The sequence below is a fragment of the Oncorhynchus kisutch genome, linkage group LG13 (genome assembly GCF_002021735.2).
Source record: "Oncorhynchus kisutch isolate 150728-3 linkage group LG13, Okis_V2, whole genome shotgun sequence".
Taxonomy (NCBI): Eukaryota; Metazoa; Chordata; class Actinopteri; order Salmoniformes; family Salmonidae; genus Oncorhynchus; species Oncorhynchus kisutch.
In genome coordinates this window covers 64,594,577-64,622,031 of record NC_034186.2, presented here as the reverse complement: position 1 = coordinate 64,622,031, position 27,455 = coordinate 64,594,577, and the positions used below count along the sequence as shown (strand labels likewise).

Genomic DNA, 27,455 nt, shown 5'->3' with positions numbered 1-27,455 from the left:
CTCTCTCTGTCTCTCTCTGTCCCTGTCTCTCTCTCTCCGTCTGTCTCTCTCTCCGTCTCTCTGTCTCCCCCTCCCTCCGTCTCTGTCTCTCCCTCCGTCTCTCTGTCTCCCCTCCGTCTCTCCGTCTCCCTCCCTCCCTGTCTCCCTCCGTCTCTCTCTGTTGATTTCCTCTGAGTAGCTTCTTAACTTCCTCCTCTCTGTAATTTGGTCCTTGTAATTGATCCATCTGTTCAGTAAGCTCCTGTCTTAGTCTGTGCCCCTCTCTCCTTCCGTCCCTCCTTCCCCTCATCCCTCTTTCTCCTTCTCTTTCCTGAGTCACCACTGCCTCATTTCTCCTGCTGTAATTTTAATGTCTTTGGTTCCCTTTCTCTTCTCTCTCTCTCTCCCCTCTGTTCTATTCCCTCTCCTCTCTACATTAAGCTTGAAGTTTCTCTTTAAGCCTGTCAGTATAAACTACTCTCTTTGTTGCTTATTTTCCCTCACTGTTTTGTAATGGTGCCTTTCCTATCAATATGGTGTATTGCAGCCTCTATATTGCAGTCTCTCTCTGCCTCCTAACAATGTTCCTTTTTCTCCCTCCCTCCCTCCCTCCCTCCCTCCCTCCCTCCCTCCCTCCCTCCCTCCCTCCCCGGCTCCTGTCCCAGAAGGCAGTTTTTGAAGGTTAAGTTGCTGTGACATTGCAACAACGTTTCCCAACAATCTTCCCAAGCCCCCCTCCTCCCTCCCTCACCCTGGCTGCAGAATGGCACTCGGCTGTCCCTCCAACACACACACACACACACACACACACACACACACAACAATGTATTCACAGAACCTCAGGCTCAATGGTGGGCTGAATCACAGATTGCCTAGAGAAGGAGGGAGGTTGTGTGAGGGAAAGCGAGGGAGAGGAAAGGGAAACAGATGTATGGTTTTATCAGGACTAACATGTCCCACAGAGATGCTGTGGCCACATTCAATCCTCTGAGAACTCCGATTACACTCTCAGGACACTGCTGTGCTGTTACAAGGGCTATAGAGCACAATACACAGATGTGAAGTCTAGACAGGTCATTTCCCCTAAATGTACCAGCTTGGGTTCTACAGCAGGTTGGATTTGGGGAATTGAAGAACAGCATCATGTCTTTCCTTGATGTGAGATACTTCCATTCATATCAAGTTACTGTTGTACTGTGGGCCAGCCAGCCATTGGTGGGTAAATTATACACTGTTGTTATTGAAACAGGCCTGCCATTGTGTTCCTAGTGAAGTCCCCAGTTCCTCCTTTCCTTAACTTCCCTGGTTTCCCCTTCCTTCTCCCTCGCTCCCCCATGGCCACTAGTGTCACAGAGCAGCCTGTACCTTGGAACATCTGTCCCTCCCCTCCTCCACCTTGCCAGTTCAGCTCACCTCCCACATCCCCTCCTCCTCTACCGGGCCAGCTCCTCTCCTCCTCCTCTACCGGGCCAGCTCCTCTCCTCCTCTACCGGGCCAGCTCCTCTCCTCTCCTCCTCTACCGGGCCAGCTCCTCTCCTCTCCTCCTCTACCGGGCCAGCTCCTCTCCTCTCCTCCTCTACCGGGCCAGCTCCTCTCCTCTACCGGGCCAGCTCCTCTCCTCTACCGGGCCAGCTCCTCTCCTCTCCTCCTCTACCGGGCCAGCTCCTCTCCTCTACCGGGCCAGCTCCTCTCCTCTACCGGGCCAGCTCCTCTCCTCTACCGGGCCAGCTCCTCTCCTCTCCTCCTCTACCGGGACAGCTCCTCTCCTCCTCCTCTACCGGGCCAGCTCCTCTCCTCCTCCTCCTCTACCGGGACAGCTCACCTGTGTGTCTATGTGAATGGACAGAGCTGTCTGACTACCCAGCTCAAAAGGCGGAGCTCCAGAGCCAGGCATTTCACTGGGTACCCTCCTGGGTGTTCTGGCCTTGTAGCCAGCTAGGGGCAATTTCCTGATTTCTCAACTTTCATTGTCTTTTTATAGGAAACAATCCTCCCTCTCCTTTCTTACTACTTCTCCTCTCCTCCCTATGTTCACTCACTCGCAGTTTATTCCGCCCACCAGTGATTTCATGAATTCAGCTCTGTCGTGCAACAGCCCCTCTAGGGGGAGGCTTGGTGTATGTGTTTGCGACGGGTGAGGGCTTTGGGCTTGGGAGAACGGTAGAGAGATGGAGAAAGAGAGAGGGAATGTGCTGTGACGCCAGCCGTGATTAGAGCTGTAACACTTAAACCCACATTTAAATAGACATTTCCAAGGGAGTGTTGGGTGGGGGGCGTGCCCTGCTCTCTAAACGAACACAAGCGTCTTTTAAATAGATGTCCCCAAGGCCCCACCTACCAACTTTTGCATCGCTCTCGTTTTCTTGTTCTTTCTCTCCTCCCAACACGGAATAGCTTTATCCGCCATAGATTATTGATGTCCTCCCTAGCTATAACCCTCCTCTCTGCCATTTCACCCTTTTCCTCAATCCTTTGGCTTTCTTCCCTGCATCAGTCAGGTCCTTCCTCCCTCGCTCCCTCTCTTCCTCTCTATCGCTTCTCCCTCATTCCTTCCAGCTGACTCCATCTCTCCCCTCAAAACCACAGTCATCTTCCTTCCTGTTCCCAGCTCAACTCTTCTTTCCTCTCGCTATCTGTCTTCCTCTCTCTTGTTCTCTTATTTCTCTCCATTTCTGGCCTATTTTCTAGCTCTGTGTGTGTGTGTGTGTGTGTGTGTGCCTATATTTATTTGCATGCACAGTGAGTGATGGATGAATGAAGGTTTATATAGTGGAATGCATGGATGGAGTGGGTTTGGTGGCTGGCAGGATGTGAACAGACGCCGAACAGTTCTGTCAAGCTAAACATGGCTAATGACTTGGCTAATGGCTTCCTGCGTTCGTTGAGTCATTTCAGTGTTCTGTCAATGTCATCAGTTAGTTAGTTCAGTTCCATTTCAGTATTCTAAGATTGACACTTTCCCAAGTCATCTCTTAGGACTAAAGCAGATATCATAGTACTGCCAAATGTAACTAGAGTATGAACTGGCCTTTATAAGGCAGAGCTCTAGAGTTGGAGCTCATTCTAGAGACTGAAGCATAATAATGAGACTTCGATTCACACTTCTATTGTAGAGCGTGCATTCCCATCCACAGCTCCTCTCCTCTCCTCTCCCCTCTTTCTGTACATGTCTCGTCCCCTTGTTGATGACATAATTATGCGGTGTCCAATGTGACAACCGCAGCTTAGCGACATAATGAGAACAAATTAATATTCACAGCGTGGGAAGGTGAACTAACACTACTCAGCTTGTTTGTATGTCCCAGTGTTGTAATAGTCAGTTGTTCATAAGGACTATCTTTGGTGTAATCAGAATTTGTGGTGTTAGTGAATGTGAGACGACCACTCTCTGCTAAGCGGCTGTACACTGAGGGTACAAAACATTCATATTGAGCTGCACCCTCTTTTGCTCTAAGAACAGTCTCAATTCGTCGGGGCATGGACTCTACATGGTGTCAAAAGCTTTCCACAGGGATGCTGGCCCATGTTGACTCCAATGCTTCCCACAGTTGTGCCACATTGGCTAGATGTCATTTGGGTGGTGGGCCATTCTTGATGCACACTGTTGAGAGTGAAAAATCCAGCAACGTTGCAGTTCTTTACACTCAAACCGGTGCGCCTGCAACCTACTACCATATTCCGTTCAAAGGCACTTATATGTTGTCCTCATCTCTCCCTCTGAATGGCACACAAACACAATCCATGTCTCAGTTGTCTCCCCTTCGTCTACACTGATTTGAAGTGGATTTATAGCTTTCACCTGGTCAGTCTGTCATGGAGAAAGTAGGTGTTCTTAATATAGGTCGACCGATTAATCGGAATGGCCGATTTCAAGTTTTCATAACAATCGGAAATCTTTTTTAAAAAAAATTTCCTTTATTTAATCTTTATTTAACGAGGCAAGTCAGTTAACACATTCTTATTTTCAATGAAGGCCTAGGAACGGTGGATTAACTGCCTTGTTCAGGGGCAGAATAACAGATTTTCATCTTGTCAGCTCGGGGGATCCAATCTTGCAACCGTAGTTAACTAGTCCAAGGCAATAACAACCTGCCACTCTCGTTGCACTCCACAAGGAGACTGCCTGTTACGCGAATGCAGTCAGCCAAGGTAAATTGCTAGCTAGCATTAAACTTATCTTATAAAAAACAATCAATCATAATCACTAGTTAACTACACATGGTTGATGATATTACTAGATATTATCTAGCGTGTCCTGCATTGCGTATAATCTGACGGAGCATACAAGTATCTGACTGAGCGGTGGTAGGCAGAAGCAGGCGTGTAAACATGAATTCAAACAGCACTTTCGTGCATTTTGCCAGCAGCTCTTCGTTGTGCGTAAAGCATTGCGCTGTTTATGACTTCAAGCCTATCAGCTCCCGAGATGAGGCTGGGGTAACCGAAGTGAAATGGCTAGCTAGTTAGCACGTGCTAACTAGAGGGACGGAAGCTATACTGTTACACTGGCAATACTAAAGTGCCTATAAGAACATCCAATAGACAAAGGTATATGAAATACAAATGGTATAGAGCGAAATAGTCCTATAAATACTATATTAACTACAACTTAAAACTTCTTAACTGGGAATATTGAAGTCTCATGTTTAAAGGAACCACCAGCTTTCATATGTTCTCATGTTCTGAACAAGGGACTTAAACGTTAGCTTTCTTACATAGCACATATTGCACTTTTACTTTCTTCTCCAACACTTTGTTTTTGCATTATTTAAACCAAATTGAACACGTTTCATTATTTATTTGAGGGTAAATTGATTTTATTGATGTATTCTATTAAGTTAAAATAAGTGTTCATTCAGTATTGTTGTAATTGTCATTATTACATTTAAAAAAGAAAAATCGGCCCGATTAATTGGCATCAACCTTTTTGGTCCTCCAATAATCGGTATCGGCATTGAAAAATCATAATCGGTCGACCTCTAGTTCTTAATGTTATGTATATATGATGCGAGTTGTGGTTTAGATGAAGGGGTGGCATTGTCATACCATGCAGATGTAGCTGGAGTTAACAAAAACCCCATACAATGATACACCTAGCTAACCCAACCACCGAGCTAACCCAACCACCAAGCTAACCCAACCATCAGACCACCTAGCTAACCTAACCAGCTAATCCAACCATCATACCACCTAGCTAACCAAACCAGCTAATCCAACCATCATACCACCTAGCTAACCAAACCAGCTAACCCAACCAGCTAACCCAACCATCAGACCACCTAGCTAACCCAACCACCTAGCTAACCCAACCATCAGAGCACCTAGCTAACCCAACCACCTAGCTAACCCAACCATCAGAGCACCTAGCTAACCCAACCACCTAGCTAACCCAACCATCAGAGCACCTAGCTAACCCAACCACCTAGCTAACCCAACCATCAGAGCACCTAGCTAACCCAACCACCTAGCTAACCCAACCATCTGAAGTCAGTCGACCATGGCTGAACGGACAGGAGATGGAGAGAGAGAAAGAAAGTGAGGGATGGGAAAGCGAGAAGTAGATAATTGTTCAGCACACAGAGAGAAATGTGCCTTGGCAGTAGCTAAAGGGGGAGACGAGAGGAGAGAGGGATAGAGAGGAGAAAGGGAAGCTCATTTCAACACCATCAGCGGTGGTAATGAGACACAGGTGCTGCCTGTGGAACCACCGAGACTGTCAGAGGGGGAGGAAGAGGAGCGGGGGAGGAAGGGAGGAGAGGGAGTGTGAGAGAGGAAGGGAAAAGAGATGAGAGGTGAGTGAAGAGGGGCAAAGAGAGGTGATGAGGAGAGAGGTGAAGATGGATGATGAGAGACAAAGGGAGGGCACAAGCTGCACAGGAAGAGATGGAGGACAAAGGAGGGGTGAACACTGAGAAATTAGAAGTGTCTGTGTGTGATAGCGAGTGTGAGCAACACACACGACAAGCCAAGGGGGCCTACTGTACTGTACCTGCAGTCCTCGTTAGAGAGCAGTAACAGAGTGGTAGAACAGTCGGCGGTGATCAGCAGGAGAGAGCCTAGAGACGCAGGAATTCTACCGTGTGTGTGTGTGGAGCCTAGGGCTGGGAATTGCCAGAGACCTCAAGATACAATATTATCACGATACTTAGGTGCCGATACAATGTGTATTGCGATTTGATGTTCCAAACATATTGCTCACCATATGTATGCTGCAGAGGGACAAGTAGAGAGACATGAGAAAACAAGTGTTGATCAGTCATGGAAATAAAGGCGCTGAAAACAAATTGGCTCCCAATTTAAAAAGAAGATGGAGAACCAGGTATGAAGGAAAAATACTGGAGTTTTGGTGCAGGTACAGCAAACTAGTGCACAAATAATATTGGCATATTGTCAAAATGATATCATCAAATTATATCTCGATAGGTAACCGCATCGATTCTCCCTTCATCACTAGTGGAGAGCAAATGCAAGAGTGTGTGTGTGTGTGAGGGACATCAGAGGCAGTGGGAGAATGGCTTTTGTATTCAGAACAGAACTGAGTAAATATTTTGGAAGGGCCTGCTGTGTGGGGTAGATTGTTATTTGTGGTTGCGGATGAGAAAGGAGGAGAAGACGAAGGAGAGAGATAAGAGGGGAGGAGGAGAGCTGAAGAGCTCAAAGGAGTACAATTGTTTACCCCACTATAGAACATAGTCTGCTCTGCTCAGGGACCATGGAGAGAAATCAACATAAACTACTCTGCTCTCTCCCTTCATTTGCTGCCAAATGATGTGATGTAGAGCACCCTGCTACAGAGCTGCCCTCTGTCAGTCTGTGGCCATAGACACGGGGGGGCCCTGGTCAAAAGTAGTGCACTATAAAAGGAATAGGGTGCCATTTGGCATGCGGACATGACTGGACAATGAGTTCCTCTCCTAGTACTGTGTTCTGTTCCTCACAGTGTAATGGCTACTATAGCTCAGTACACCCAGTATTGTTGCTGGAGCTGGGATGAGGCCATGAGTTTCACCTGCACTAAGATGAGATTAGACATGTGAGGTGAAGTGGGGTTCACTTGATAATACCACCCATGAGATGGGGGACAGTAAGGACATACACAGTAGGGCTGGGAATTGGCAGGGACCTCACGATAAGATATGATCACGATACTTTGGTGCTGATTCAATGGTCCAAACATATTTCTCACCATATGTCTGCTGCAGACAGACGAGAGAGCCATGAGAAAATGAGTTTGGATCAGTCATGGAAATGAAAAGTGCTGAAAACAATTTGGCGCCCTATTTAACAAGATGGCGAACAAGCTATACAAATACTGGAGTCTTGGTGCAGCCAACTGCCGTCAATACGATATAACGTCAAAAATAATATCCTGATATGTAAATCAATAGATTTTCCCCCTTGTCTAACAGTGTGACCTCCTGTCCCATGGTGTATATGTTTTTAGCCATTGTGTCGAGGATAGGGCAGTGTGTGAGGGGGGGGAACGACAAGAGGGGTCATTCATTCATGAGAACACACATACGCCCCACCCCCAGCCTTTCATCTCCACACTCACAGGCCTCTGTTGTTCTGTCAGTCTCACATGACGAAGAAGGCGATGGAGGAAGGAAGGGAGAGGGAGATGTGAAGGGCTGAGGAAGGCAGAGGCAGGAAGAGATGTGCTTCTAGATTCCTGTTCTATTTCACAGTAGCTGGTTGTTGCTGTGGCTTTATCTCCATCTCTCACTCTCTCTATCTATCTCTCATCATCCCTCTACCTCTGGCAGTGCTCCGTGGGGTCTGTTTCAGTCTGTTTGCTGATGACTCTGCTCTGAACAGATGTGATGCTCAGCAGCTGTTGCTCAACTCTGGAGCATCTCTCTCTGTCTCCATCTATTTCTCTAACTGTCTCTCATTCCCCTCTAATTCCGTTGGCTAGGTTGAAAGCACAACTGGGTTGTGATCTGAACAAGGGGCCAGTCTATGTCCAGTCTGACTGAATGGAGCAGGGTGTTGGAGGATTGATTGCCGGTCACATAAAGCCGATGACTGCTGTTGACTATACTGTAGTATTGACTGCTGTTGACTATACTGTAGTATTGAGGGGCTTGTTGTGGCCTGAACTAGACATTGATAGACATGTCATCACGTCAAGTGTAGTCAGCTGTCAGTGTGTATTGCGTTCCTTACAGTACCTGAGAAACTCATTGAAGGTCGTGTCTTGCTCCCTGAAAAGGAGGAGGGGGGTCTCATCATTCTGGTGTCTGGAGCATTGGGGGCATTGCCCGGGCCTAGGTGTGTGAGACTAGCTGCCACGTGTGTAATTAGTTCCTATGACCTTCTCCCTCTATACTGATGGATGGGGATCTGATCTGGGGTGGAAATCTGGGATCAGCGTGGCAGATCCGCTCCTAATCAACGCTGCTCCCTGGAACGCCAGGAGGGAATGACTGCTCCCTGGAACGCCAGGAGGGAATGACTGCTCCCTGGAACGCCAGGAGGGAATGACTGCTCCCTGGAACGCCAGGAGGGAATGACTGCTCCCTGGAACGCCAGGAGGGAATGACTGCTCCCTGGAACGCCAGGAGCTGGAATTTAACAGTCGCTCAAATCCCTTAATGGGAAACGCAACAAGCAGTCTAATTTAAAGGATGCAGAGATGAAGCTTATACCCTTCCTATATATATATATATATATGTATGTGTATATGTATGTGTGTGTGTGTGTGTATGCTACTTTGCTCATGTGGAGCACAGAGAGCATGATAACAGAGATATGGAATGCCACTTTGCCCTTGTACTTTTAGATACAATTTCACCAGACAAGCTGGTTCCAGGTTTCCTATGACCTTCAACCTCTCCCTCTCTCTGTAGAGCTGCTGTTCATCTGAATATTCCTGCCTGGGCTGATGGAGATTCAAAGGAAGGATCAGTCATTCCCTGGCTCTCCTTTGAGGATCTGACTCATTAGCTAGTGTGTGTGATTAGCTAGCTAGCGTTTGATGTGGCACTTGGTGTGATTTTATAACACGAGAAGACATCTGTAATTTCTGTGTTGAGTCGGTAGAAAATAGCTGCCTGTTACTGTGGTTCACTCTACCCACACAAATACAGAGTACAATGTTTACTGACCGACAGTTTTGGTTTGATGGTGACGGTTTAGGCAGGGTTCAGTTTCTGCAGTTGCACTTTCTGTTGAAATCTGACCTTCACACTGAAACAGGACTTTCCCCTAAAAGACCAGTGGTTCATTTTTACCCACACAAATACAGAGAACGTTGTTGACTGAGTAAGACAAACTTTCACTTTCACGACCGACAGTTTTGGTTTGATGGTGACGGTTTGGGCAGGGTTCAGTTTCTGCAGTTGCACTTTCTGTTGAAATTTGACCTTCACACTAAAACAGGAAATTGTCCTAAAAGACCAGTGTGTTGCTTAGTAAGGAATGTAGTCCCCTGGATGGGAACTAACCCACCCATTCTACTGGACTCTAGATGGGAACTAACCCACCCATTCTACTGGACTCTGGATGGGAACTAACCCACCCATTCTACTGGACTCTGGATGGGAACTAACCCACCCCTTCTACTGGACTCTGGATGGGAACTAACCCACCCCTTCTACTGGACTCTGGATGGGAACTAACCCACCCCTTCTACTGGACTCTGGATGGGAACTAACCCACCCATTCTACTGGACTCTGGGTGGGTTAGTTCCCACCCATTCTACTGGACTCTGGGTGGGTTAGTTCCCACCCATTCTACTGGACTCTGGGTGGGTTAGTTCCCACCCATTCTACTGGACTCTGGGTGGGTTAGTTCCCATCCATTCTACTGGACTCTGGGTGGGTTAGTTCCCATCCATTCTACTGGACTCTGGGTGGGTTAGTTCCCATCCATTCTACTGGACTCTGTATGTTATAGCTTGAGATGAAAATGTGTGTGTGATTTAAAAAAAATCCCCTCACATTCCTTTTCATGAAGATTTCCTCTGGCCCAAACCAGAACTGAACGTTGATACTAATGGCAGAATTAAAGAACAAAATTAGAACAAGTTGTGATAATGGAATGAATAGTTTCAGGTCTTTGTTTGGGGGGGGGGTGAACATATTTGCCTTTTTTGAACAGAAATGACAAACAGTGAAAGGTGGATTAGGCTACAACACAATACAGCCTCAATTGTCTGTCCCTCTGTCTGTGTGTTACTGATTACAGTCTGATGACTATGGGTCCTGTGGTAGTAGGGCATCAGAGCATGACTGGGACTGGGAGGGCCATGAGAGAGGGTCTATTTAGGGACCGTGTCCTATTTCCCCATCCAATCTCTCCCCTCCATCTCTCTATCCTTAAATCTAATCTTAACAGAATAGACAAGTCAACAAAGGCCGCCCCTCCCAACTGTAATGACTGGTAGATGGGTGACTTCCTGCCTGATGGTGTGTGACTGTGTGTAATCGTGTGCACTATTGCTCCTGTGTGATCTTCAGAGAGCTGCCATTGCCTTAGATCAGTGTGCAAAGCCCAAAGAGAGGCATGTAAATGTTCACTAAATGATTGTTTCTTTAATAAACCCTCAGTGATGTAATAACGTTTGGACTACTTTACTAATAACACTGTTTAAACTCGCTAGCTCATGATGGACACGGTGTTCACAGCGCCAGTCACCATGGTGACGTAGGTAACATACCAACTCCCTATATGTGCTGTAGAGGTGTTTGATTGAAAGTGCTATAGGACTGTTGGTTGGTTCACACCATTCTCTCTTACAATGTAAACTAAAGCTCCTATTTAAACCCAGTTTATGATCATACAGTAAGGGAGGCTGTGTTCTCTCTTACTCCATCCCTCTTCTTATATCACTTTACCTGGGTTTCATGTGACCTGCCACCTATTCAGAATGGAACAATGGCAGGAGGGAACCCATCCGTATACTGGTTCTAACAGACCTGAGAGAAACAGCAGAACAATGCAACTGTTCTGTGACTTCCTTCACAAAGACTCTTTCTACCCCTTTGTCTCTCTCTCTCTCTGGCTCTCACTCTCTCTCCTTCTCTTCTTCCTCCTCCCTTGCTTGTCAGCAGTGATTCTTTCCAACGGGCTAGCTTTCTAATTTAGGCCAGAGTCATCCTCAGCTGTTCTGATATAGACGGTCAGCTGAGATCTGACCAAGCGTTCACTACCCTGTCCCTCAGTCAGCGTTCTGTTAGCCAGCCATATGCCCAGGCGTTGGTTTGATGCATGAGTCCTGATCCAGTCAGACAGATTGTGGTTTAATGCACTCTATATATCACATACACCAAGGGTAGGTAGCCCTGTTCCGCAGGTACTGCAGGATTTTGTTCCAACTAGGCACCACACCAGGGGTGCGTGTAGTTAGCTTGAATATGTGCTATGTTGTGGAACGGTTTCTACGGAACAACAAGTTTTCCCAAAATGTTCTTGAACGGACTCAGAGGTTTTCTCTGTTCGGTAGGTGTGTCGGGTCTTGAAGTAATGACTGACGTATTTAAAGGGCAGCGGTGCATTTTGAACTCTCAACTCCTCCCTGTTTAACTGGTTGTTCAGTCCTGCACCGTTTCACTTCAATAGAATGTTCTATTATGTTTTTCTATACTGAACGCAGCCCTGACCAACTTAGCTAATTGATCAGTTCAGTGATTGCCACCTGGTCTTCCAGGCCAGTTAAATCAAAAACATGAAGAGCCTATAGCTTCCAGGACCAGGGTTAGCTTCCAGGACCAGGGTTAGCTTCCAGGACCAGGGTTAGCTTCCAGGACCAGGGTTAGCTTCCAGGACCAGGGTTAGCTTCCAGGACCAGGGTTAGCTTCCAGGACCAGGGTTAGCTTCCAGGACCAGGGTTAGCTTCCAGGACCAGGGTTAGCTTCCAGGACCAGGGTTAGCTTCCAGGACCAGGGTTACCAGGGTTAGCTTCCAGGACCAGGGTTGTCTACCTCCTGATGTACACTCTTTGAATCCTCTAAAAGTATCAGCAATTGGATTGGTCTCCCGTGTCTTTGATTGGGGGACGGACCCTTTCAAGCCACGACGGTGACCAATGGGCATGTGTAATTAGGTTTGAGTGACGGCTCTGACAAAGCAGGAAGAGCAGCTGGGAAACGGCCCAAGGTGAATTAAAGTTGAATGTAACCGATGGCAAAAAGGGAGTGCGGCAACACCGCTGTTTGTGTTGTCGACGAGGTGTAAACTGAGGTGTTGTCATGGAATCTCTCATTAAACCCCAGGAGGGATTTTATGCAGCAGATGAATCAATGCTCAACACCTACACTGTAACCAAACATATCCCCTTGTTATAGACACATTGTTACACTGCTCAGGAGGGATGGAGTCTCTCTCTCTCTCACAAACACAGTCATAGAATGCAGACAGTTTTGAGTAGTACAAAAGGCCATCACTTGATAAATTATATTTATGTCCATAACTTAACCTTTTGGAGAAGTACCTGTCTGGTGTAGCGTGTGTCTACCTGATCACCTGCCACTCCCTGTGATCCTAGACCTGTATAATTGATGGTAACTCTATTCTGGAGGTGAGATGGTGTCAGACGACAGACAGACTGAGTGAGAGATATATTGGGGCACCTGTGTTTTTTTTGCTGAAGCTGGCAGCCTGCTAGACTCGCTAAAGAGGTGTAGGACAAGGCTAGAATTTAAGAAAGAGACCAGGGAAGGTTTTGAGAAACTGATCCCGAGTCTGTATTTAGGGGTTACTACTTGAAGTTTCCCCTGACACTGATCTGAGGTCTGGTTTGTGTTAGCTAGGATCTCCCTGTGGAGGTATTGGTTGGAATGAGGTGGAGTGAGAAGACTAGGCCAGAACCAGATGAACAAGGATAGACCAAAGCTAGAAGAATAAAGCGTGCGACAGAGGGAGGACCTGGACTGAAATAAAGTGGAACTAGAACAAAGCTGTCATGGCCAGACAGTCCCAGAGGAGAGGAGAGGTGGACTGTACTGTAGCAGTATGCTGTGTCCCAAATGCCACCCTATTCCCTTTATAGTGCACTACGTTTGACCCGGGCCCACGCATCCGTAGAGACTAGCAGTATAACAGCTGGACTGAGGGACTGAGTCATGCAGTAGCAGCAGTATATTTGGCTGAGGAGAGCCGTGTTCTCTGTAAACAACCATGAACAGGCCAACAACCAGACAAAAGCCCACAACACAACCACATGTCCATCCTCCTGGAGTCACAACCCCAACCTCCTTCTTTATATTGCTCGCTCTATCTTACACCCCCCCCCCCCCCCAGGGTAAATGTTTCTCTTTATCAATAATGGAGGTATGAGAAGAGGAGAGCGCTGTGCTCTTTTTCACCAGGAAATGAATAATTCAGCCTGTAGAGACAAGTGCCTGCCTGGGCCTCGCCGTGTGGCCGCTTGGGGGTGTGTGCGCCCGCTCGAGTTGAATGGGCATGTTTCTATGCAAATGTTTTTTTTGTTTAGTTGAGTACTGGGCTTTTGCTTTGCCTGCACCTCCTTAATGTAGTGTGTACTGTACAAAACCATGTCAAAGTTGAGTACTGTATGTTAGTAGGTATACCCCTTGTCAGGAGACTATGCTACTCTGGACATTTAGTGCACTACTGTTGAAACTAAATTCAGCTACTGTATGGCTGCGCTCAGTCATATGATGCATGCCCTATGGGCCATGGTCAAAAGTAGTACCCTACTGTATTTAGGGAATAGGGTGCCATTTGGGGTGGAGCCTTATTCAAAGTCTGCTCCTACAACGATCACTCCATCCAAACAAACTCATTGGACCAGAATTGACCTTCTGCTCTCTGGTATGTGCACAACTGGTGAGAAGGAGGGGGTAGAGGGAGAGATAGATGGAGGGACAGGGAGAGAGGGAGGAGGGAAGGGTGGAAATCCACAGAGATACAGCATGTAATACATTTAGTCTGTAATTTCCTTCTGGGGTCCCTGTAGTAAAAAGAACTGGAGGCCCCTGTCAGATCCTGCTGGAAGGCATTTCAGTTGGAGGCATACTAACTATTTAAATTAACTAGTTTTCATTTTAGTTTTTGTGTAATTTAAGTAACTTTTACTTTTTTGCGGAAATATTAACATATTCCCTACAGATCAAACTCTAATACAAAGCATGAAAGCAAAGCAGCTTTGGTATGCAAACAGTCAGGGGGAACACACATGCCCACATATACAACATGATGCCCCACACACACACCACTTCAGCTGCTGCTACTGTGTATTATCTATCCTGTTGCCCAGTCACTTTACCCTGAGAGAGAGAGAGACTCTTTCACCTGGCTTAGAACCCATGCAACCTCACTACCGGATTGGTCTCTGAATAGTCTATATATGACTGAATATTTATCCACCGTCTTGATCACCTCTCTGAGCAACACCCTTCTCCCCGATTGGTCGGTTTGGCCAGGCGGCCAGCTCTAGGAAGAGTCTTGGTGGTTCCAAACTTCTTCCATTTAAGAATGATGGAGGCCACTGTTCTTAGGGACCTTCAATGCTGCAGAAATGTTTTGGTACCCTTCCCCAGATCTGTGTCTCGACACAGTCCTGTCTCAGAGCTCTACGGACAATTCCATCGACCTCATGGCTTGGTTTTTACTGTGACATACACTGTTAATTGTGGAGCCTTATAGACAGGTGTGTGCCTTTCCAAATGTATTTATATTTATTTATTTTACCTTTATTTAACCAGGTAGGCAAGTTGAGAACAAGTTCTCATTTACAATTGCGACCTGGCCAAGATAAAGCAAAGCAGTTCGACAGATACGACACAGAGTTACACATGGAGTAAAACAGACATACAGTCAAATCATTTCCAATCAAATGAATTTACCATAGGTGGACTCCAATCAAGTTGTAGAAACATCTCAAGGATGATCAATGGAAACAAGAAGCATCTGAGGTCCTATCTCAAGTCTCAAAGCAAAAGATGTGAAGACTTATTTCAGTTTATTTTATTTACTTTGCAAAAAATTCTAAACCTGTTTTTGCTTTGTCATTATGGGGTTTTATATTTAGATTTTTTTTAAATAAAAAAATTAAAATCAATTTTAGAATAAGTCTAACGTACCAAAATGTGGAATTAGTGAAGAGGTCTGAATACTTTCCGAATGCACTGTAGTGCACGCACTACTGACCAGCGCCCCTTTACCCATATAGTGCACTACATGTGAAATAGGGTGTCATTTGAGGCACAGCCTATTGTTCTAGTGTATCTAAATGTTTTCTTCCTGTGTATTGATTATCTAGTGATGTAGTGGGCTGAGAGAAGGTCAATGAGAGGATGGGCCATGTTTCACCTTCTCTCCACTTCCTCTGCTGTTGTAAGCTTGTCAAACGCCTGCCCTGCCCGTTGCTGTCTTAGCTAACGTGCTGACCAGACAGCACGTGCATGTTGATTCTGTCCACCCACACCAGACACGATCAGGATGAACTCTGAACCAACTATATTAATTTGGGGACAGTTATTTTACCTCAAATACACAAGGTCCTCTACTCTGACAATTAATCCACAGATAAGTGTAAACCAAGTTAGTTTCTAATAATCTCAGCTCCTTCAGGCTGCTTATTCTTTGGACTTTATGGCGTTTGGCAACCAACTTTAATGTGCATTACCACTACCGACTGGACTGGAGTGTGGACCTCAGTTCGTCTTTCAATCACTCACGTTTGTATATTTCCTAAAAACCAATGAAAAGATGGGAGAGGCGGGCGACTTGCAGCATGTCAAGTGTAACAAATAGAACCAAGTTCTATTTTAGCGCCTGGCTGCGATGATTGATTGAATAACATGTATGTGTACATTTTGCTACGCTGGCTCAGTCTTGTCTGGTCAACATGTAAGCCTTGCTACGCAACACTGCTCCCTGCATACCAAACTGTGTGGACATGTTTCCTCTTTGAAATATCAATGTGTCTGTGGATGTTTAATTTTCTGAATAAACTTTTGACTAAAGTGATGACTTATTGTCTACAGTACAGGTGTACAGCTTGTCTAAAGAGCAAAGTATGTTTTTTACACCCCACGATGAGGCTTCACTTCAAGTAGAGATACTGTACAGACTACACCGCAGCCCAATTCTGCTGTTACTTTGAGAGAAGAGTGTGTAGTTTAGAGGGCAAATGCCTGCCATTATACACAGTTACTGTAGATTCTACCACTGTAGCCTGTATCAAGGCTGTTATTCTCCAAAGACCAGAAGGCACAAAGGCTAATGTATGTTCTCCCTTGCCATCACACAGCCTACAGCAGCAACTACTTATTAGACTACTTTATTAGCCCAGTCACAGGCGTTTGTCCCAAATAGTACCCTATTCCCAATGTAGTGCACTATTTTTGACCATGGCCTGCAGGGCTCTAAATGCACACTATATCGGGAATAGGGTGCAATCTGGGACGGCTGTCAGTGACACAATGGCAGTCAGAGTACTTGCGGAGATGCAGGTTATTTGGCTCCAAGCCCAGAGACAAACCACTGGCCAGCCCACAGGATCACACTGAGGAGCTAGAAGGCTACATGTGTTTGGTTGAATACCAGAGGGAGTGCAGCAGCTAATGTAGGTAATCAAATAAATCAAGGTCCAGGATGATTGAACAAATGGACCACCACAGAGCTCTGTAGAGAACAGGGTAGCACAGGGGCTAATGTTTAGCAGTGGAAAACACAAGTCTTTGTTCTTATTGGACACATGCAGGCTGAACCTCCCTGCTTCACTCAATTTCCAAATGTTTTCAGTTTCCTCCCTACTGAACAGGACTTGAGACTAGATCACACACAGCAGGAAATACTGTTTGAGGGTTAAGCCTGCATGGTATTAGACAGTAGGCTGAATGCTTGTTTTGACCAGTAAATGGTCTAGTGAATACTGGGGATGTGGTATTACTCTGTAAATAACTGGCCTCTTTGGGGCTGGAGATGGACTGTGCATCACAGTGACCATCAGACAGAGGACAAGAGAACCATTAGCCATCAGCCTCACTCAGTCGCACACTGATTCAGGTCAGCAGAAGGCAGGGGTGGAGGGAGTTAAGTAGACAGACCAACAGGGAGGTAAGCGGACGGGGAGGGGAGGTAAGCGGATGGGGAGGGGAGGTAAGCAGGCAACAGACCGACAGAGGGAGCTAGGCGGGCGGGGAGGCAGACAGGCGGTCGGACGGGGAGGGAGGCGGACAAGCGGGCAGGCAGGGAGGCGGGCGGGCAGGGAGGCGGACCAGCACGGAGTGAGGCGTGCGGGCAGGGAGGTGGACAAGCGGGCAGGGAGGCGGACAAGCGGGGAGGCGGGCGGACAAGCGGGTAGGGAGGCGGACAAGCGGGTAGGCGGGCAGACAAGCGGGCAGGGAGGCGGACAAGCAGGGAGGGAGGCGGACAAGCGGGCAGGGAGGCGGACAAGCGGGCAGGGAGGCGGGCAGGGAGGCGGACAAGCAGGGAGGGAGGCAGGGAAAGGGTAATTGGCGTATGTTCCCTTTAAAGCCACGGCTGTTCAAATGGTGTCTGTGTGTGTCATACTCCCACTGTTTCTCTGCCCTCTCTCTATTCTGAGACAGTCCTCATTTTCTCTCAAGGTCATGTGTGTGTAGTCTACCTTTGCTCTCCTTTACTGCTCCTTACCTCTCCCTCTCCCTTTTCCTCTTTCTTTCTGTCATTCCTCTCTCCATGCACTGATTCCCTCTCCTGTTTTTGCTCTCATTGTCTACTTCTCCTGTCTAAACATCTCTCCTACTTTATTTCTCTCCCCTTTCCCTGTCTATCTCCTCGCTCTTCTCTTTCTCTGTCGCTCATCAACCTTGTTTATTGCTTCCCCTTCTCTCGAGGTATCTCCGGTTTCTCCCTCTTTCCCTCCCCCTCCATTCCTTATACCCTGTTCTATCCATTCCTCCCTCATGTCCCTTCCTTCACTCATCACTCTCACCCTGCTCTCTCCCTTTGTCAGTCCCTCTCTCTCACCCTCTCTCTCTTCCTCTCACCCTCTCTTTCAACTTTTCATCCCCCGCTCTCTCTTGCTGTCCACTCATCCTGCATCACTTTGACATCTCCTAGCTGTCTCTCCTCCTCTCATCCTTCCATCCTCCTGGCACACCTCTCCTCCATTTCTGATCTGTTTTCCCTCCATCAAAGGCATGGTGGGAAATATGTAAATGTCAGGCAGAGCGCCGAGATGAAGGGGTTAATATAGCAGGGGTGTCACTGCTCTTAGGGTGTGTGAGAGGGAGAGACATGATGATTGGTGACAGTACTTAGGATGCCGACTTGAACATTGATGTGCTACTTTTAGATGCTGAATCTGTGTACGTGTTTGTATTGGTGGGCGTGTTGTGTCACCCGTCCTTTAGGCGGTAAACTGAAGCACAGTAAAGTAGAGCAGCACTGACTGACACACAGCTTCTGTTCTCTCTCTCTCCTCCCCTCCAACATTCTCTTTCTGTTTCCTCTACCCTTCAACCGTTTCCTCTACCCTTCAACCGTCTCCTCTACCCTTCAACCGTCTCCTCTACCCTTCAACCGTCTCCTCTACCCTTCAACCGTCTCCTCTACCCTTCAACCGTCTCCTCTACCCTTCAACCGTCTCCTCTACCCTTCAACCGTCTCCTCTACCCTTCAACCGTCTCCTCTACCCTTCAACCGTCTCCTCTACCCTTCAACCGTCTCCTCTACCCTTCAACCGTCTCCTCTACCCTTCAACCGTCTCCTCTACCCTTCAACCGTCTCCTCTACCCTTCAACCGTCTCCTCTACCCTTCAACCGTCTCCTCTACCCTTCAACCGTCTCCTCTACCCTTCAACCGTCTCCTCTACCCTTCAACCGTCTCCTCTACCCTTCAACCGTCTCCTCTACCCTTCAACCGTCTCCTCTACCCTTCAACCGTCTCCTCTACCCTTCAACCGTCTCCTCTACCCTTCAACCGTCTCCTCTACCCTTCAACCGTCTCCTCTACCCTTCAACCGTCTCCTCTACCCTTCAACCGTCTCCTCTACCCTTCAACCGTCTCCTCTACCCTTCAACCGTCTCCTCTACCCTTCAACCGTCTCCTCTACCCTTCAACCGTTTCCTCTACCCTTCAACCGTTTCCTCTACCCTTCAACCGTCTGCTCTACCCTTCAACCGTCTGCTCTACCCTTCAACCGTCTCCCCTACCCTTCAACCGTCTCCCCTACCCTTCAATCAAATGTTATTTGTCACATGGTAAAGAACGGGTGTAGACTAACAGTGAAGTTGTTACTAACAGGCCCTTCCCAACAATGCAGAGAGGGAGAAAAGACATGTAATCGAAAAGGGGACTAGGTAACAGGATAGACTAAACAGTAACAGGATAGACTAAACAGTAACAGGATAGACTAAACACTAACAGGATAGACTAAACAGTAACAGCAGCGTATGTGATGAGTATTAGAAAAGGGGACTAGGTAACAGAATAGACTTCTTTTAAAAAATATATATATATATATTTCACCTTTTATTTAACCAGGTAGGCTAGTTGAGAACAAGTTCTCATTTGCAACTGCGACCTGACCAAGATAAAGCATAGCAGTGTGAACAGACAACACAGAGTTACACATGGAGTAAACAATTAACAAGTCAATAATACAGTAGAAAAAAAGGGGAGTCTATATACATTGTGTGCAAAAGGCATGAGGAGGTAGGCGAATAATTAAAATTTTGCAGATTAACACTGGAGTGATAAATGATCAGAAGGTCATGTACAGGTAGAGATATTGGTGTGCAAAAGAGCAGAAAAGTAAATAAATAAAAGCAGTATGGGGATGAGGTAGGTAAAAATGGGTGGGCTATTTACCGATAGACTATGTACAGCTGCAGCGATCGGTTAGCTGCTCAGATAGCAGATGTTTGAAGTTGGTGAGGGAGATAAAAGTCTCAAACTTCAGCGATTTTTGCAATTCGTTCCAGTCACAGGCAGCAGAGAACTGGAACGAAAGGTGGCCAAATGAGGTGTTGGCTTTAGGGATGATCAGTGAGATACACCTGCTAGAGCGCGTGCTACGGGTGGATGTTGCCATCGTGACCAGTGAACTGAGATGAGGCAGAGCTTTACCTAGCATGGACTTGTAGATGACCTGGAGCCAGTGGGTCTGGCGACGAATATGTAGCGAGGGCCAGCCGACTAGAGCATACAGGTCGCAGTGGTGGGTGGTATAAGGTGCTTTAGTGACAAAACGGATGGCACTGTGATAAACTGCATCCAGTTTGCTGAGTAGAGTGTTGGAAGCAATTTTGTAGATGACATCGCCGAAGTCGAGGATCGGTAGGATAGTAAGTTTGGCGGCGTGAGTGAAGGAGGCTTTGTTGCGGAATAGAAAGCCAACTCTAGATTTGATTTTCGATTGGAGATGTTTGATATGAGTCTGGAAGGAGAGTTTACAGTCTATCCAGACACCTAGGAACTTATAGATGTCCACATATTCAAGGTCGGAACCATCCAGGGTGGTGATGCTGGTCAGGCGTGCGGGTGCAGGCAGCGAACGGTTGAAAAGCATGCATTTGGTTTGACTAGCGTTTAAGAGCAGTTGGAGGCCACGGAAGGAGTGTTGTATGGCATTGAAGCTCGTTTGGAGGTTAGATAGCACAGTGTCCAAGGACGGGCCGGAAGTATATAGAATGGTGTCGTCTGCGTAGAGGTGGATCAGGGAATCGCCCGCAGCAAGAGTAACATCATTGATATATATATATAGAGAAAAGAGCCGGCCCGAGGATTGAACCCTGTGGCACCCCCATAGAGACTGCCAGAGGACCGGACAGCATGCCCTCCGATTTGACACACTGAACTCTGTCTGCAAAGTAGTTGGTGAACCAGGCAAGGCAGTCATCCGAAAAACCGAGGCTACTGAGTCTGCCGATAAGAATATGGTGATTGACAGAGTCGAAAGCCTTGGCAAGGTCGATGAAGACTGCTGCACAGTACTGTCTTTTATCGATGGTGGATATGATATCGTTTAGTACCTTGAGCGTGGCTGAGGTGCACCCGTGACCGGCTCGGAAACCAGATTGCACAGCGGAGAAGGTACGGTGGGATTCGAGATGGTCAGTGATCTGTTTGTTGACTTGGCTTTCGAAGACCTTAGATAGGCAGGGCAGGATGGATATAGGTCTGTAACAGTTTGGGTCCAGGGTGTCTCCCCCTTTAAAGAGGGGGATGACTGCGGCAGCTTTCCAATCCTTGGGGATCTCAGACGATATGAGAGGTTGAACAGGCTGGTAATAGGGGTTGCGACAATGGCGGCGGATAGTTTCAGAAATAGAGGGTCCAGATTGTCAAGCCCAGCTGATTTGTATGGGTCCAGGTTTTGCAGCTCTTTCAGAACATCTGCTATCTCGATTTGGGTAAAGGAGAACCTGGAGAGGCTTGGGCGAGTAGCTGCGGGGGGGGCGGAGCTGTTGGCCGAGGTTGGAGTAGCAAGGCGGAAGGCATGGCCAGCCGTTGAGAAATGCTTGTTGAAGTTTTCGATAATCATGGATTTATCGGTGGTGACCGTGTTACCTAGCCTCAGTGCAGTGGGCAGCTGGGAGGAGGTGCTCTTGTTCTCCATGGGACTTCACAGTGTCCCAGAACTTTTTGGAGTTGGAGCTACAGGATGCAAATTTCTGCCTGAAGAAGTTGGCCTTAGCTTTCCTGACTGACTGCGTGTATTGGTTCCTGACTTCCCTGAACAGTTGCATATCGCGGGGACTATTCGATGCTATTGCAGTCCGCCACAGGATGTTTTTGTGCTGGTCGAGGGCAGTCAGGTCTGGAGTGAACCAAGGGCTATGTCTGTTCTTAGTTCTGCATTTTTTGAACAGAGCATGGTTATCTAAAACGGTGAGGAAGTTACTTTTAAAGAATGACCAGGCATCCTCAACTGACGGGATGAGGTCAATGTCCTTCCAGGATATCTGGGCCAGGTCGATTAGAAAGGCCTGCTCACAGAAGTGTTTTAGGGAGCGTTTGACAGTGATGAGGTGTGGTCGTTTGACTGCGGCTCCGTAGCGGATACAGGCAATGAGGCAGTGATCGCTGAGATCCTGGTTGAAGACAGCGGAGGTGTATTTGGAGGGCCAGTTGGTCAGGATGACGTCTATGAGGGTGCCCTTGTTTACAGATTTAACAGACTAAACAGTAGCAGGATAGACTAAACAGTAACAGGATAGACTAAACAGTAACAGCAGTGTATGTGATGAGTATTAGAAAAGGGGACTAGGTAACAGGATAGACTAAACAGTAACAGGATTGACTAAACAGTAACAGCAGTGTATGTGATGAGTATTAGAAAAGGGGACTAGGTAACAGGATAGACTAAACAGTAACAGGATTGACTAAACAGTAAAAGGATTGACTAAACAGTAACAGCAGTGTATGTGATGAGTCGAGTTCACGCAAAAAAGGTCAATGCAGTAACTCCGGGTAGCTATTGGTTAACTACACTGATCAAAAATATAAATGCAACATGTAAAGTTTTGGTTTCATGAGCTGAAATAAAAGATCCCAGAATGTTTACATATGCACAAAAAGCTTATTTTTGTGGCCAAATTTGTTTACATCCCTGTTAGTGAGCATTTTGTCCTTTGCCAAGATAATCCATCCACCTGCCTGGTGTGATATATCAAGAAGCTGATTTAAACAAACTCCTAAAATAGTCTTATTGCTGGGGGGTAGAAGATGTACAGGGTCTTGTTGGTTCCAGACTTCATCCTCTCTCTCGATCTCTTCTATATATGTTCTCTTTTAATATTAGTTTTCTGTTTAAGGCATCCTTACCTTAGCAACACAGCACACGCATCATAAATAATCTAGTCAACCCTTGTCGTTCTAATGATAGTCTACAACCCTGTGGGGTTAGTCATTTCAGGGGGTGGGTTATATTTTATATCCCTGGGGGGGGTTGGATGTCTCAAACCATTCCTCTCCTCTCCTCTCATCCCCCTCTCATCTTGGAGAGAGTTAAACTGGGTTGGTTTTCCTCTTATTGCTCTGTCTGTGACTGACAGCAGGCAGGCTTTCCTCAGCCCTGTCCCTCTGGGCTTTCTGCCTGCCTTACTTCCTGCCTGCCTGCCTCCCTGGGATTACAAAGTGTGTGTGTGTGTGTGTGTGTGTGTGTGTGGTGCGCGCGCACACATCAATACAGGTCTGTGTAATGACCTGTGGCGTGCAAGGTTGACTCAATTAATACTCCCCAGTGGAGACGCGCAATCCTGGGTTTCAATAGCCCTCCATGCCTCCCTCCTTCCCTCACTAGAGCCGAGCAGGTCCCAGAGCTAATCTGTAGTTGGTCTATCTCCTGCAGGTGGATTGAAGTCAGGCTGCTGCCTGATCCCTCCCAAACACCTAGATCACACAGCAGTAGGCCCCTACTCTAGGACACAATACACACTGGTCTTCAAGGTCTGGAGAGGCACCAGGATCCAGCTAGAACACACTCAGATTCTGAACCCTTCACCCCTCATGAGGGGAATACCAGTGCTTCTGGCTCTTCGATCATGGCAGCAGAGTCTCCAGGTGGTCGTAAAGAGGTTATGTGGTTGCAGAAGGGTTATTTTGTGGTTTGAGTCTGACATTGGGTTGGTGCTGGGAGAGTTGGTGGGTAATTCTAGGAAATGCCTTGCTTGTTTTCTTTCGCTATCTTTTTTCTCTCTCTCGCGCTCTTCCTGTTTAAAGACCATGGTAACAGAGGTAGGCTGTGTGGATTGCTCATAACCACCACCAGAGAAGACCGTCAGTCCGGGCCTTTGACTCGTGTCTCTATAGGGATGGTGCATTTTCCACCCCACCTTCTTCTCTAGTTTCTGTTTCTCCACTCAGAGCGGATGAACAAACCAGTAGAACCAGTTATGATGCTAAAATTGATTTCGGTATCAATCACGTGGGTGTGTGCATCATGTTAAGAAGCCTGTGGCTATATAATATGGGAACACATACATGCAGAGAGCGAGAGATTGAAATGTTGGTAAACATTGACAGGTGTGTCGCAGCTGATAATTTGTCTTTATGTAGAATAGGTAGACCAGACACACACCGACTCATTCATACAGTTAAATTACATTTTCACGCAGACATGCATGAAAGACACCCTCTGGTGACTTGTCAGGACGCTGTAGGAAAACATGTACACAAACACACACCAATCCTTGTACACAGTGTGTGAGCCCAGAGTAAATAGCTGGTTCTAGATAAGCATAAGCCATCCAAATGATTTATGACCTGTGTGGAGCGGACTGGGCTTTTTCCTCATCACTACATGTCCAGTTTCCTCCACTCATCGCTAGAATTGTGGGGGGGGCTCGGCCGCACACACACACACCCCTCTAGCACACTCCTGGAGCGTTGACCTACTTGCTTACTGTAGGTAGTCTTAATGGTGTACCAGACGATTCCACAGAACTATAATCTGACTAGTGCTGGTCCCAATAGTGCCAACAAGCTTCCTCTCCTCATCAGGCAGGCTGGGGCCTGGTCTCAATAGACTCAACAAGCTTCCTCTCCTACTCACCTCTCCTTCATGGCCCCTGACAAAGAACAGGAAGGGGAAAACAGGAAGGTGCTCTAACGTTCTCTCCTCTTCCTCCCAGGGGCATTGTCTCAGCAGGTGAAGGTGGAACCGGAAGTGATGTCCTACCCCAGCCAGGCAGTCAACCTGAGGTGTGCCTTCGCAGACGCTGGAGGGATACAGCTCACACAGGTCAGTGTCAGACAGGAACTCATATGTAGACAAATGGAAATGTTTTTACAACATGAGAAGAAAGCCCTAAATGATCAGACACACATACAGGAACTAATGTCTGGACTCATGGCTTTTACTGTCATAACAATTTACATCCATGACCATTAACAAGAGAACATTCTACATTATTATTAAGACACTTGATCATCCAAGTTTACATGCACTGTACATGGATTGTCTGATATGCTATTTGATTTGAAAGCTTTTATCTACTGTAGTGGGGCGGCAGGTAGTCTAGTGTTTAGAGCGTTGGGCCAGTAACTGAAAGGTTGCTGGATCGAATCCCCGAGCTGGCAAGGTAAAAATCTGTCGTTCTGCCTCTGAAAAAGGCAGTTATAACCCACTGTTCCCTGGTAGGCCGTCATTGTAAATAAGAATTTGTTCTTCACTGACTTGCCTAGTTAAATGAAGGTTAAATAAATAAAATAAAAGATGGTAATATATGTTCACAAAGACTAGAGTAGGAGTCGCTGTTATTTATTCACCCCTTTTCTCCATCTGACAGGTTGTGTAATATTTGAATGAATGAACTTGACTCTACTACGCAGGTGTCCTGGATCTATGAGCCGAAGGAGGGCGAGCGGCTCAACATCGCCGTGTACCACCCTAAATTTGGGGCAAGTTTCCCCACATCGCCCCTGAAGGGGCGGGTCCGCTTCACAGCGGAGCCCCCCTCCCTCAGCAACCCCTCCATCCAGATCTCAGACGTCAAGATGACTGACGAGGGGAAATACATCTGTGAATACGCCACCTACCCCAGTGGCAACGAACAGGGTGTCACCTCCCTCGTCATGCTGGGTAGGACTGTGTGTGTGTGTGTGTGTGTCCATGTTCTATTATGTATCTGTGAATACGCCACCTGCCCCAGTGGCAACGAACAGGGTGTCACCTCCCTCGTCATGCTAGGTAGGACTGTATGTGTGTGTTCGGTTTCCCTAGTCTGTGTATCCATGTTATATTATGTATCTGTGTACGTGCTCTCGTGCCTCCTCCGACCTCTACCCTGCCCGTGCAGTTTAATTGCTATTAGAAGTAGAGGTCGACCGATTATGATTTTTTTCAACGCCGATACCGATTTATTGGAGGGCCAAAAAAAAGCCGATACCGATTTTTATTTTTAAAAATGTATTTATTTGTAATAATGACAATTACAACAATACTGAATGAACACTTATTTTTACTTAATATAATACATCAATGAAATCAATTTAGCCTCATAAATAATAAAACATGTTCAATTTGGTTTAAATAATGCGAAAACAAAGTGTTGGAGAAGAAAGTAAAAGTGCAATATGTGCCATGTAAGAAAGCTAACATTTAAGTTCCTTGCTCAGAACATGAGAACATATGAAAGCTGGTGGTTCCTTTTAACATGAGTCGTCAATATTCCCAGGTAATAAGTTTTAGGTTGTAGTTATTATAGGAATTATAGGACTATTTCTCTTTATACCATTTGTATTTCATATACCTTTGACGATTGGATGTTCTTATAGGCACTTTAGTATTGCCAGTGTAACAGTATAGCTTCCATCCCTCTCCTCGCTCCTACCTGGGCTCGAAGCAGGAACACATTGACAACAGCCACCCTCGAAGCATCGTTACCCATGCAGAGCAAGGGGAACAACCACTCCAAGTCTCAGCGAGTGACATTTGAAACGCTATTAGCTCGCACCCCGCTAACTAGCTAGCCATTTCACATCGGTTACACCAGCCGAAAACCAGCACCAGCATAATCTCGGGAGTTGATAGGCTTGAAGTCATAAACAGTGCAATGCTTGAAGCACAGGGAAGAGCTGCTGGCAAAACGCAGGAAAGTGCTGTTTGAATGAATACTTACGAGCCTGCTGGTGCCTACCATCGCTCAGTTAGACTGCTGGTGCCTACCATCACTCAGTCAGGCTGCTCTATCAAATCATAGACTTAATTATAACATAATAACACACAGAAATACGAGCCTTAGGTCATTAATCTGGTGGAATCCGGAAACTATCATTTTGAAAACAAAACTTTAATTTTTTCAGTGAAATACGGAACTGTTCCATATTTTATCGAACAGGCGGCATCCCTAAGTGTAAATATTCCTGTTACGTTGCACAACCTTCAATGTTATGTCATAATTACGTAAAATTCTGCCAAATTAGTTCGCAATGAGCCAGATGGCACAAACTGTTGTGTATATACCCTGACTCTGCGTGCAATGAACGCAAGAGAAGTGACTCAATTTCACCTGGTTAATATTTCCTGCTAACCTGGATTTCTTTTAGCTAAATATGCAGGTTTAAAAATTATATACTTCTGTGTATTGATTTTAAGAAAGGCATTGATGTTTCTGGTTAGGTACACGTTGGCTTCTTACTGTATTCGCGTAACAGGCGGGCTCCTCGTGAGGCAGGTGGTTAAAGCGTTGGACTAGTTAACCGTAAGGTTGCAAGATTGAATCCCTGAGCTGACAAGGTAAATATCTGTCGTTCTACCCTGAACAAGGCAGTTAACCCACCGTTCCTAGACCGTCATTGAAAATAAGAATGTGTTCTTAACGGACTTGTCTCGTTAAATAAAGGTGTAAAAAGGTGTCCAAAAATACAGATTTTCGATTATGAAAACTTGAAATCGGCCCTAATTAATCGGCCATTCCGATTAATCGGTCGACCTCTAATTAGAACTAGTATTGTCAGATCAATTGTGTTTCTGTTAATGCGTTAGAATCATTGCTCTAACCTGGGCACAGCTCCCCTCTCTCTCCTCTGGCGTTTATTGATCCGGCTGCTTGTCATGCTTGGTGTCGG

The 27,455-nt window shown here is 46.6% G+C and overlaps 1 protein-coding gene across 2 annotated transcripts in view; it reads left to right on the top strand.

The window, feature by feature from the left end:
* Window positions 1-27,455, top strand: part of si:ch73-22o12.1 (nectin-2) — a 72,818-nt gene that overhangs the window by 8,952 nt on the left and 36,411 nt on the right. For both annotated transcript variants that reach the window (XM_020497903.2, XM_020497902.2), the window contains exons 2-3: window positions 24,518-24,627; window positions 25,218-25,467. In XM_020497903.2, coding sequence (XP_020353492.1) covers window positions 24,518-24,627; window positions 25,218-25,467 — 360 coding nt within the window. The remainder of the gene's footprint in view (window positions 1-24,517; window positions 24,628-25,217; window positions 25,468-27,455) is intronic.